Source organism: Centrocercus urophasianus, unplaced genomic scaffold, assembly GCF_019232065.1.
Source record: "Centrocercus urophasianus isolate 14NV4802_14NV808 unplaced genomic scaffold, USGS_Curo_1.0 seq_11, whole genome shotgun sequence".
Taxonomy (NCBI): domain Eukaryota; kingdom Metazoa; phylum Chordata; class Aves; order Galliformes; family Phasianidae; genus Centrocercus; species Centrocercus urophasianus.
Window position 1 is genome coordinate 50,780,016 of NW_024884253.1, and position 12,499 is coordinate 50,792,514.

Sequence of the window (12,499 nt, forward strand, 5' to 3'; positions counted from 1 at the left end):
TTTTTTTTTTTTTTTTTTTTTTTTTTTTTTTTTTTTTTTTTTTTTTTCCCAATTATGATTTTTGCATCTGGTTTCAGCTAGAGCCTAGGAAGCGCGTTTAACCGGCTGAGACGGTTTGATCGTTAAGCGCGGTCGGGCTGAGGGCAGCCGCGTTCCGCCTGGTGTCTGCAGAGACAGACAGACAGGCAGGCAGACAGACAGACAGACAGACAGCAGAGCAGCCGGGCGCAGCTCGGAGGCGGGCGGGCGATGCGGGGCGCGGAGGCCCTCCTTTCCCAGCGGACACAGTATGTCCAGGGAGCAGCTTAACAGTACCGCGGTGAAGGATGCACGGTTAAGAGACCTGTTGTTGGAACGAGGTACTCCCGCTTCGCTTGTCGTTCGTGGCCGCGCGGGCGTTGCTCCGGGAGCTCCCTCGGACGGGCAGTGCGGGGCAGGCAGTGCGGGACGCGGTGGAGGGCTCGCAGGGCACAGCCGGCTTTCAGAGGGTGGTTTCGGGCATCGAGCCGGGCATTCCCACTTGCACGGGCAGGGATAGGGCAATAAATGATTTCTTTTTTTTTTTCGTATTTCTCTGTGAAGGTGTTTTCATTACATGTATGCTTGACTTTTTCGTGAGGAAAAGTATTATTCTGGAAAACAAAACAAAACAAAACAAAAACCAACAAAAACGTGGTACAAGTGCTGTTTGCTGCATGTGAAGCAGTGTGTCTGTCCGTGCATGGGGCGGATACCGGGAGGTGAAGATGTCCCGTTTCCCTATCCCCCTGCCCTCTCCCCCACTTTATTTATGGAAAAAGTCCATATTAGGACAAAGCCGTGCCGGGACGGCAGCGCGGGGGCTGCCACACGTCACCGGGGTCCCTCGCCCCCCGCACGTGTGCCAAGTGCGTGTGCCCAAACGCCGGGAGCCGTTCCCCTGCCGCGAGCGGTGCCAGCGAGCGCAGACGGCCTCAGCCCGTGCCTTTTGCTCTTTCCCTTTTCCTATTAATAACCCGCTGGTGAGCCCGATGGGCAGGAGGAAGAGGAGGTTAAACGCCTCTTTCCTTCCTCTGGAACAGCAGCAGGATGCTTTGTGGTGTTCTAATGTCAGCGGCAGAAGGCTGAGCTTGGAAAATCCCATGTGCTCATGCGTGTGTGCCGCGATCCTATCGCATGGCCGCGTATAGTGTTACAGCCTTGCACGTCCCGGCGATTCCCCCGCCCTCCCCGGAGGGAAGTGCGCACAGCCCCAACCGCTGGTTCCCGAAGGAGAGGTGCCGTCCTCTGCCGCCGAAATGCCGGGGCCTCGTCCAGTGTAGAAGAGTGCCCTTGGCGGACAGAGAAGTGACGTGCCATTCCAGTGATCTCTGCATTCTAGGAAAGCCTAAATCAACATTGCCGGTTTTGTGTGGTGCCCTTTAGCAGCGCTCTCTCCGTTTCCAGACTAAAGCATTGCATGGACCAAAGTGGGGGAAAAGCCAAAAGACTTTGGGTCAAAGAAACCCTTTTGATGCACGGTAGCCACAGACTCTGAACTACAGCTGTGGCAAGCCTCTGTTGGGTGCTTCTCAGCATCAGTCCCCCTGGGCAGCAGTGTGCTTTTGGCTCTTTGAGTCTGGGGGTTGGTTGGCCACAGTAGTGAGACAGCCTCGGGTTTCCTCCAGCTCCACCACATGCGATGCTGTGTGTACAAAAGATGTGATTTTAGCTCGGTGTTGTAGTGGCAATGTGCTCATTTAAGCTTCAGCTACTGGTATTGCACAGAAGGTTGAGGATGACTACAAATGGAAGTGATAAGAGAGAACAGACTTGTTTTCTCTGATGTTTGCTTTGGCTTTTTATTTTTTTTCCTCTTTTTTTTTTTTTGGTGTCATTCTTCCCTCACTGGCTTTTTAAAGCAAGAATTTTATATTGGTTCCTCCAAATTCATGTTTTTGTTCCCAAAAGTGGTGTGATTTTTGCAAGGTGCTGAGAACCAAGCAACTGCTGTTGCTTCTTTGCTTTTTGCTTGAGACCTCCTCCCATTAACTAGGGTTGTCATGAGAAGCAAGCAACACAGTTTCCATAGAAATACCAGCAACTGTAGCTTCCAAAGGGCAATTTCTTCCCTTAGGTTGCTCGTCCATGCTGCTCTGGCATAGCCATAGCTGGGAGGGAGCAAAAGTGACTGCAAGTGACTCATTTCTAAATATACTTAGTGGCATGGGTGGAGCTTTGAGTATGGTGGTGGGCTCTGGTGGTAGTGTTCACTAAGAGCCTGGTTTCTTTGTAACTGTGGTGGTATTGAGTGCCAGAGCTCTTTTAGGCTTACACCGGAATGGGAATGCCCTAGAGAAGTTAGTTCTTTGCTAGTTCAAGAGCAATAAGTAATTGGAAAAGGTGCTTTGTATAGATCCAGTCAGAGAAAAAGGTGGCTTTCAGTGGGCAGCTTTCATACCACTTAGCTGATAAAAATTAAGGAAACTTTTCCCCCCTCAATTTTCCTGATCTTGGTTTTGGGTCCAGCAGCACGATGTGGATTGTTGGAACGCTGGGTGCTGTGTCCTGTGGCCTCGGTCTGTGAGCTTTGCTTTGAAGCTGCTGGTGGTGATTGAAATAGGGGATTTGCTTCATTTTGTTTTGTTTTTGCAGAAGAATTGTTTGTGCTAAAGACTTTGTTACCAGTAAAGGCAGCAGTGAAGGATCACTGAGAAATTTCTTACCTTAGCCTTGCAGCCACTCACACAAATTGATTAGCAATGCAATAGAATGGAAAAAAAATCACACTTTTCTAGGGCACAGTTTTCTTTGCAAAACTTTGCAAAATGGACAGCATTGATTCTGATGAAATATGGAGCGTTTTCAGGTTATTGCTGTGATGAATTAACACTGTGTGTGTGACTGACGTATTTTTCTTTTTTCTTTTAGCTGAACTGGAGTTTGTTCAAATCATCATTATCATTGTGGTTATAACTGTTATGGTGGTAGTGATCATCTGCTTGTTGAACCATTACAAACTCTCGACGCGCTCCTTTATCAACCGTCAGAGCCAAAGCAGAAGACAGGAGGATACTTTGCAGACAGTGAGTACCCACTCTGCTGCCTAATTCCTTCTCATGCTGTGCTCATCTGCATCAGAGGCTGCAGAGAAGCTCTGATACGTGCGACTGTTTTAAAAATCTCTACCGTTAGTTTCAGTGTTTCCTATAGTTAGCTGCATTTATCAGTGGAAAAAATAGAATGCAAATTTAAAATTTGCTGCCTTTGAGTATTTTTAGGCCCTGCTATGTTCTATGAGTATATTGTCATTATATGCTTGGAGGTTCAGGTGTGACGTACTGTTCTCTGCTGTGATTTGGGAGGGAATGAAGGAGAAACAAAGCCATTTACTTCCTTGGATGTGAAGAACTGAGACATGTTGTGACTTCTTGTATATTTACTAATGCCTGGAGTTTTACCACTGTTACTGTTCTGTGGAGCTGCAGGGACACTTTACTGGATCCAGAGCTTTTCCAGTTTTTTCCCAGAAAAATGTGAAATCTTAGGCACAGTATCGTTCCCAGGGACCTGGAGTGGTTAAGATGTCTTGCTGGAGAGTGAAAGGATTAACACTGAATCTCCATCTGGACTCACCAAGGCCGTCCACAGTCCACTCAGTAGTACGTGGGTACCTAACTTGCCTTGTGAGATGGAAGTTTGATGGATGGGTTGCACCGCTTCCTTGCTGGGGTTAACCACAGAGCATCCCTGACCTAGAGGTGTCCCTTGGAGCCTTCACTGCCAAAGCATCCCATGTGTACTAGAGAGATCCTTTTTCTGATGTGCTTTCTGTCATCCTCTGAGCAGTGCCCTTGGTTTGTCTGCTGGCCGTCATGGCCAAAGAGCGGTTTGTGAGGTTCGCTTGGTGATGCACTGAGTTCCTGGCAGCTCTGTTCTTTCCACCTCTTCATTCCATTTCTCTGGCAAAGCAACTGTACGATGGCAACTGAAAGGCACAGTCCCTGATAGTCTAAACTAGTATTCAGTCTAGTGAAGCTTAAACTACCGTTCTTTCCACACGAACAAAGTCTTTCCCTTTGTTCTTTGTTCTCCTTATCAGAAGGACATAGTGAGAACTTCAGGGGGCCAGTCTGGCTGAAAACAAATTGTGGTTTTTTTAGCGCTCTTCCACTGAGGTGACTCTTCCACCTTCCAGGGGAGGAGAGGAGCCACCTCCTTGAGAGGAGGCAGCCTTGCTGCCTATCTGTCCATTCCCCAGGAGTATTGAGCTCAAATTTGGTTACAGATGAAACTAGAGCTTGTGAAACCTTAACCTTGTTGACTTCTGAACTGGAAAAATTGACTGGATTAATTCAAGAATTTCTTTGAAATGGACACACTAACTCAAGAATCACACTTGTGTCCAGAAAATGTTAGCTATAATTGCTATGAGTACCTAAAATGACATGATTTCAGATAAAGGAAACACATTTTCATCTTCACAAATCTTTTAAAATGGCAGTGAGCTGTCAAATGCATGAAGTAACCCATTATTTCCTGTGCATGGTTCGTTAGTACTGACTGTTATTAGAGTGAATGGTGCCTTTTCTCTTGGAAACCAGGGAGGAAGCATCATCTTCTTGCAAATAAGGACATGTAATTTGACAGTGAGGACTCAGCAGCTGCGTTAGTATCCAAAACTGCTCTTCAGTCCTTTTTAAAACTCTGACTCAGTTTCGTTTTGATGGCACCTTTGTAAGTAATGGTGATCACAGACAAGTGCGCACTTTGTAGGACTTGATAATGGGTTGGCAAGAACTGGTTGTTTATTCTTCTGAAAACTGACTGGTGTGGGTTTGTCAGCACAGTTACTCATCTTGGTTTCTGGTAAGCTGAAGCCATTCTTAAAAAACTGCCATTTATGTGGGGAAGAGGACTTGAGAGTTCCTCTGAGGTCAGGTGTCAAATATGTTTGAGCTCTCCCTTGTCTTAGGCGTTAGAAGGAAATTCTGGCAGAAACCAGCTGTGTGCTCTTTGCAGCACAGACCACAGAAGTAGCACGCAGTGTCTGACAGTCAGGAAACAGAAGTATTTGTCTGGTCTTGTGAGACTGGAAGGCACCCATCCGGTCTTGCTGTCCAGGGCAGGTTGCCCAATAGATGGCAGAGAAGACGACCTCATTGCAGCCTACCAGAACTTAAAGGGAGCTTATAAACAGGAGGGAGGGCAACTTTTTACATGGTCTGATAGTGACAGTGGAAGAGGGAATGTTTTTAAACTAAGAGAGCCAAGATTCGGGTTAGCTGTTAGGGGGAAGTTCTTTACTCAGAGATTGGTGAGGCACTGACATAGCTGCCCAGAGAAGCTGTGGTGCCCCAACCCTGGAGGTGCTCAGGGCAAGGTTGGATGGGGCTCTGGGCAGCTGAGCTGCTGGGGGGCAGCCCTGCTTATGGCAGGGGTTGGGACTGGGTGGGCTTTGAGGTCCCTTCTGACCCAAGCCATTTCATGGTTCTGTGGTAGCATGTGCTGTCAGATGCGGGGTCAGTAATATGCATCAGTGTTTTAACCAGGCAGACACTGGTCTGCGTGCAAGTGCTGTTGGGAAGCGGGCTTTTTCCCAAGGGAACAAGCTTTTTGTGGTGTTCAGACTCTGAAAATGGATTTAAATGTTTATTAAGCACTAATGCGTCCAGGGAATGTCATTCTGACTCAGGCCTTTTGTCGGTAGAGAAATGATGAATGAAAACAGAGGAAGTTCAGCAGTATTTTTTAAAAGAGCACAGTAAACGAGCTGGCTAGTTCTGCAATGAGCCATGTGGAGAAAAGCCCTCCTACCTGGCTGAGGCTGCAGAGATGTAGCTGGATCCTGCCTTTCTTATTCAATTGGGCTTTATTTTCTCCATGCCTGTGCTACATTGAGCCATGCACCTTTCCTTTGGTCCTCTATCTCCGGTGATGGTGCCTTCCAGCAGCTGAACTGTCACTGAATTGCACTGATTGCCCGGTTTGCCCACAGCCCCTCTTGTTCTGCTGCCTTTCAGATCTACAGCAGCCATGAAAGGGTGAGATCTCTGTCACCTTCATCACCAGCCTTACACCTGTAAAACCCATGGGCTTCAAAATAATGAAATGCAACGAGTGCTTATGTATTTGTGGGTTTCTGCTTCGTCTGGCTTTCTTCATGTTAAAAGAAAAATAGAAAGGGCCTGGAGGTTGAAATTCTCATTTCCAGAGATGAGAATATTAAAAAGAAGATGAAATATCACTGGGATCCCAGGTGTTAGTAACACTCAAAGGGTTGTAAGGGGACTGATCTCATAAAATACAATAGTTCCTCCCAAGAAGTAGTGCATGCATTCTTGTTCTGCAGATACACTTTTCTGTATGGCCACTGGTTCAACTTTAGTTTTATTTTCTTTCCTTTTTTTGTTCCCCCTTTCTAGACCCTTACCATATTCTCATCTTTTCCCTGGTCTGTGTTTCTTTTATTTCCCTGATTGCTGTGTGGCCTTAAGCAGACCACAGCAGGACATGGGCAGACTTCTGAGCTTTCAGAAGTACTAGGTTTTCCTGCCGAGGTGCAAGCCGTGCTGTCTCCCGGTGTGGATATTAAAATACACAAACCTCAAAAACACACAGACCCAGTTTGCTGCAACAGCTGAGATGGAGTTTAACCGCGGTCTTAATATGAGCAGAAGTGCAAGTTCAGGGGAGAGAACCATGAGCACTGCTGAGCACCAGCTGTGTTGGCGTAAGTGGTGTCTGTATCGCAGCAAATGAAATATTAAGCATTTCCCCCTTCTGGCCAGCCCGATGGCAGCAGGTGGGGTCAGGGCCGCGTCGCTGGAGAAAAGCCATTGTCGGCTTTGGAATGGAGCCACGCGGCAGCCCCAGAGAGGCACGTCCCAGGGGCGCAGGCAGTTGCTGTGCTGTGGGAGAGCTGAGGTGGTGTCAGACGCCGGGGCAGTACTGAGATGAATCGTGCTTGGTGGTGATTAATTCAGAGTGTCATCACCCGTGATTTCCAGGGGGACGTTGAGGGACAACTGATTCATGAAGTGACTTGCGGGGAGGTGCTTAATGAGCTTCTGACGGCACTAAATGGATTTCTCCCTCCCGTCTTGGTGGCTTCTGTCATTACGTCTTTGTCTCTTACCAAATCAATGGGGAAGAAGTGTGGAATGTTGGCGCTGGTCTGCTGCCACTGGGGTCTGTCCTGAGTGCCCAGGCCCCCGAGCACAGGCGTAAAAGTGCTGTGTGCTGTCCCAGAACTGCTCTTTCCTAATAAAAGTGGAAATTCAGGAGAGTGAGAACTGTGAAAATCCCCATGCCAATGAGAACCTAAGTGTATGACCAGAGGAAAGCATAGATGGGAGAGGCCACCCTGCTTGGCCAAACCTCTTCCTTTGTGCCAGACATCAGCTGGCAGGAGTTGGATGCACATTGTGTTCTCCTGCCTGCTGGGAGAGACAGTGTGTTCTAGCTGCTGCTCTTTGAAGTCCGCCACAATGAAGTCAGAACACCTTTAATAAGAAAAGCAGCATTGAGGAGATCTACAGGTGGGACCTGAAGCGAGGAGCGCTGACTCCTGAGTGCTACTGACTCAGTGTGTCCTTGGGCAACTTGCTTCATCTTTAAATCCTGGAACTATAGGATGGCTCGGGTTGGAAGGGACCTCAGAACCCACCCAGCCCCACCCTGTGCTTTGTGCAGGGCCGCCTCCCAGCAGCTCAGCTGCCTGGGGCCCCATCCAACTTAGCCTTGAGCACCTCCAGGGATGGGGTACCACAGCTTCTCTGGGCAGCTGTGCCAGCGCCTCACTGCCCTCTGAGTGAAGAATTTCCCCCTAACAGCTAACCTAAAGGAAGTATGATAATGTTTGTTTCCTTCGCTTCCAGAAGTGAAGTGGAAAAGTGTTGTGAAGCTGGGGAAATAAAGGCCTTAAAGCCTTAAAGCATCAAGTAGTAGAAATAAGCACTGCAGATGTCAGGAGGCAGAATAAGAGTGAGAGTCAGACTCTCCGTAATTCTCAAACCCCTGGTTGGAGCCATGTGCCCTTCTGCCAGACACTGCAACCTTTCCTGCCCCTGGGAAATGCAGATCTTAAAGCAAAGAACAGTCTGGCTGCAATGCTTGTCATTCTGTTGGGGACAAAGCAGCAGTTTTGCCTTGCTCGTATCTGGGACAGAAAGTGTTGCATCTTAGGAGCTTTGATGGACTGCATTGGCCAAGAGGCAGTTGGTGGGGACTTGTGTGTGTGTGTTCCCAGAGCGCTGCTTTAGTGTGGTGTAATATGGCACTGCCACCTAGGGACGCAGTCAGAAACTGCACTGCCTGCTTAATGCTTCACCTGCTAAACAGAGGTGTATACGTACATATATGTGAATGTTAAGTATACATGTTTATGTTTTATTATATAAAATCAAAGGGGAAAGTGAGACGCTCTCAGTACCTGGAATGGGCTGCCCGGGGAGGTGGTGGAGTCACTGGTCCTGGAGGCGTTCGGGAACCGTGTGGATGTGGCACTGGGGGACGTGGTAGTGGGCATGGTGGTGCTGAGTCAGTGGTTGGACCAGGTGGTCATAGTGGTCTATTCCAACCTTTGTGGTTCTCTGATTCTTTGAAATGCACTTCAGCAAGTGCAGTGCTGACTTCTGTTTCTCAGGAAGTACCATTTCAGGCAGAGTTCTAAGTGTCAGAAATTGAAAAGTGAAAAAAAGGGGGAAAAAAGCCAAAAATCACCTTCATGGATTCAGTAAATAAGCAAATTTGTGATGGTGTGGCTTGGTTTAGCTTATTACAGTTTGAAGAGCATACATTTTTATCTGCAATTTATCTTGAGTTAAAAATTCCTCTTCCAGTACATTTCTTTCCTCCTGGCCATCAGTATGCTGATGCTGACCCATGGTAGTTGGGTGGCAGTGAGAACTGCAGGAAGCGCAGTGCTTAAAGGCAGCCTCAAGAAGTCTGAAGCTGTAAATGTTCATAAAATACAACTAAAACTAGTTAGTTAAGTTTATTCAGCGTCCTAAGTTCTAAACCTTGAGTAATCATCATCACTAGACAATCAAAAAGTCATCCTGTTGGATTTAGTAGGTAATGCTAATATTTCAAAGCCTAATCTTAAAATGTATATCTGTAAATTTTCGTGAAGCCCAGAGGCAGGTAAGGTCGGCCAAAGCCAAACTTGCAGACTTAAAATTTGGCTTACTCTGGTGTTACCTGTAAGCACTAGGATTTACCATGAAGATGTGTATCCTTATTTCAGAACCTAACAGTGTTAGAAATGACTGTGGCACAGGGGATGAGTGTGTGAGCTTTCCCTCCCTCTCACTTGTAAATATTGAAGCTCACGCCTGCAGACCTTCAGTCCTAAGAAGGAGCACGTTGAAGTGGCTGAGGCTATCAAGTATCTACAAAAAGGTCTTGTAGGAAGGTGATGTGTGGCCCACAGAAGAAGCAGAGGTGAAAGGTACTCAGGCTTAGCCCTCACTGACACACCTGAGAGCTCCTTGTGCCTATCCATGGTGGTCTGACGTGAGGACTGCCAGTCCCCTCTCCTCTCATATGCCCAGCCTGAGGGATGGTGCTGGAGCTCACACAGCAAAAAAGAAATGATCTGCTTTTATTTGTAGTGCTGACTTTGTTTCGGGTTTCCTTAAGGTAAGGTCCTCAGAACAAGAGAATGTAAATACAAATGCTGCCAGCTCTTACTTGTGTTTTGCTGATCTGGCCGCCTGGAATCATATTAGCTGTCAAATGAAAATCTGCAAGTAAACAGACAAGGAGAGAGCAAGAAGTAACACCTTCTCTTTGTGTAAAGCAACCAGTCAGCCCAGATTGTTCATGGCAGTCCCACATTATTTCATTCTTCCTGCACCCTGAAGAAAGGTCTTTGGGATATTTCCATCTTATAGCACCAGATTTTTTCGTTTCTTCTCCTCTCAGCCCCTTGCCATCACTCCAAGACCGGTGGAGCTCAGGATGCCCCTCTTCATGTTTGTGTTTGGCATTGCAGGTCACTGTGCAGTAAGTTCCTATTCTAGAAGGGTTCAAGGATTAGAAGTACATTCTGTTGGACGCTGCTGATCCCAAGGCTCATCCTTGGTTCTGTGTGCCAGGGCGCAGTATGCAGGTCCTACTGTGTGTCTGTGTGGAAAGCTTTGCTCCACACTGTGCCGCCTCCTTTGGTTCTTCTCAGTCTCCTGCCTTAGGTGGGTAACAGGATGGGGGTCATCACTTCCACTTTCACACTGGCAACATGTTCTGAAGTGACTTTTAAGTAACATGAATGTTGGTGGTGGATTGAATTTCTTTCTGGGCTGGGTCTTTGCTTTTAGCTTTTTCTCTCTTCTGAACCTGAGGGCTTTAGAGGAGAGAAAGTGGCATGAATCATAAAGCCGCACACTTACTGTTGAATGGCAGCCCATGGGTTGTTAACTGGGCATTTTAGCATTGACTACTAGATTTTACTGAATTGCAGTAGGCTTGGAGCCTGCTTGGCGAGCTGCTGATAATTTGATTGCCTGTAATTGTGCAAATACACCCTCAGATATTTCAAAATGTGGGCATCTGGGTGATGGAGGGGTATAAAGGAAGGTGGATACTGGTGTAACTTGAACTACTGCAGTTACACAGTTAGCATTTCTTTAGTTAGCAAAATCTTATATAGCCACTGTAGTACATGAGTCTGCCTATGAGTCTTCCTTCATTACAGGTGTTAGTGAGCAGGGATACTTGCAAAAGGAAATTGTAAATAACTTAAATTGTCAGCCTTCTTTATCTACTCCTCTATAGCTACAGAAGAGAAGTGACTGACAAGCTTTGTTATTCAAAGCATTTCTCTTAACAGCTGAATCCTGTGGGAGATTCCTCCCAGAACAGCTTTCTTCTATGGTGGACTCTCCTGACAAGATCACAGACGGTTTTGGTCTCTGAGTGCCATGCTGAACATCTAGTTAGGTCTATTTTTACATCTGAAATATGTTCAAAGATGCTCTGGTGAGAAAAAGCTGTACAGTAGGATTTGCAGTGTGCATTTTCCTTCCTGAAATTTCTGATGCCTATAAAATCATGCAAGTTTACTTAGCACTAAGAAAATGCTCACAACCATGTATTGTTTCGATTTTTTTCCAGTAAGGTTGAAATTCTGTCCTTCATAGCTTATCTAATTTGTCCTTTTCAGCTTTGAAGTTTTCCAGTAAAATAAATCAACTGCAGTATGTTTTAATTAATTAAAAAATTATTTGAGAAAGAAAATAACAGTACACCTGAAGCTATTTTCCCTTATTGACAACTTTTTCTTCACCCTTTTATTCTGCCCTGAGTACAGCACTAAAACAGGCTGCCGGGGGCTGAGAGAGAAAACACTTTGGCCTGGGAAGGTGGCTGGGAAGTGCCCGAAGAAGGGAACTGGTGACTGAAACCAGTTTCATTGCTGATTTATGGTGGGAGTCGAGCACGTGACGGTGTTGACCAGGGTATTCCTGTGTATAGAGCAAATGTCCCTTCTCCATGGGACATGGCAGGAGTCATCAGGTTTTGTTGTGCACTGTTTCGACTCCTTGTGTCATCAGGACACTGGGCAGCAGAACAAGCTTCATCAGACCTCATGGCAGCCATGTCCCATGATGCGGCTGGGACTGGCTTGCTGCATCCCTGTGGTTTGTGAGGCTGGCTGTTGTGGCTGGTGTCTCTGCACATTCACAGTGCGCTGAGCTTGACCTGCTTGGATGCAGATCTGCTGTTTGTTCCACTTATAGAAAGCGAGAGGTGGGACTTCCCTTAGGTGTGGGTAATCAATGGTTAGAAGCTCACTGTGGTGTTGAGGCAGGATTGTCACGTGACTTTTCTCATGTGTTGTTCCCTTCTGCATTGCAGGAAGGGTGCTTGTGGCCTTCGGAAAGCTCGGTTTCACGCCAGGGTGCTTCAGAGGTACAGTGACATTTCTTACCATCTTTGGCATAATACACATTTGCCTTCTCTTAAGACGTGCATCTACTTAGTAAATAAGGCCTTGGGAGCGTAGATCAAGTATCACATGCATGTGGACATCTGAGCCTGTCTTAACTTCCATTCTTTAAATGTCTAAGACGTTTTCATTAAAAAAATGACATTCTAGCTGTCTGATGCCTCGTCTCCATCAGCAGCTCCCTGCAACTTAGTAGACATTTGCAGGTAAGTGACGTGCAGAGGCTCAGTAATTTTTCAGTGGAATATAAGAGGCCTGTTGTTTTACTCCCTGTATTTTTCTTGAATGTATGCACATTCCCTATCACCAGTGTTTCCCAACTTCTGGCCAGCACAGATCATGGGCCTGTGTGGTAACTTGTGGGTGTGCTGTCCTGAGTGGCCTAGCTCTCCTGTGCAGCTGACATTTGTGCATTTGTGTGGATCAGGGACTAAGGACCCTGTGGGGACCCAGAAATTAAAAGAGCAGTTTGATAGATGTAGGTCTAAGAAGTTGGTGTGTTTGTTGAGATATGGAATGGATCAAGTGAGAAGCAATAGCTCCTCACAGGCAACCTCATACTCTTCCTCTTGTAAATCCTGACCTTCT

The 12,499-nt window shown here is 46.7% G+C and overlaps 1 protein-coding gene across 2 annotated transcripts in view; it reads left to right on the top strand.

Annotated features, from left to right (window-relative positions):
* The window catches only part of LDLRAD4 (low density lipoprotein receptor class A domain containing 4), a 274,988-nt gene that overhangs the window by 252,920 nt on the left and 9,569 nt on the right, over positions 1-12,499 (top strand). The window contains exons 1-3 of one of the 2 annotated variants that reach the window (XM_042834222.1): positions 54-359; positions 2,890-3,044; positions 11,821-11,874. In XM_042834222.1, coding sequence (XP_042690156.1) covers positions 290-359; positions 2,890-3,044; positions 11,821-11,874 — 279 coding nt within the window. In that variant the 5' untranslated portion in view covers positions 54-289. Of the gene's footprint in view, positions 1-53; positions 360-2,889; positions 3,045-11,820; positions 11,875-12,499 lie in introns of those variants that run through there. The other variant, XM_042834214.1, reaches the window with a different exon arrangement.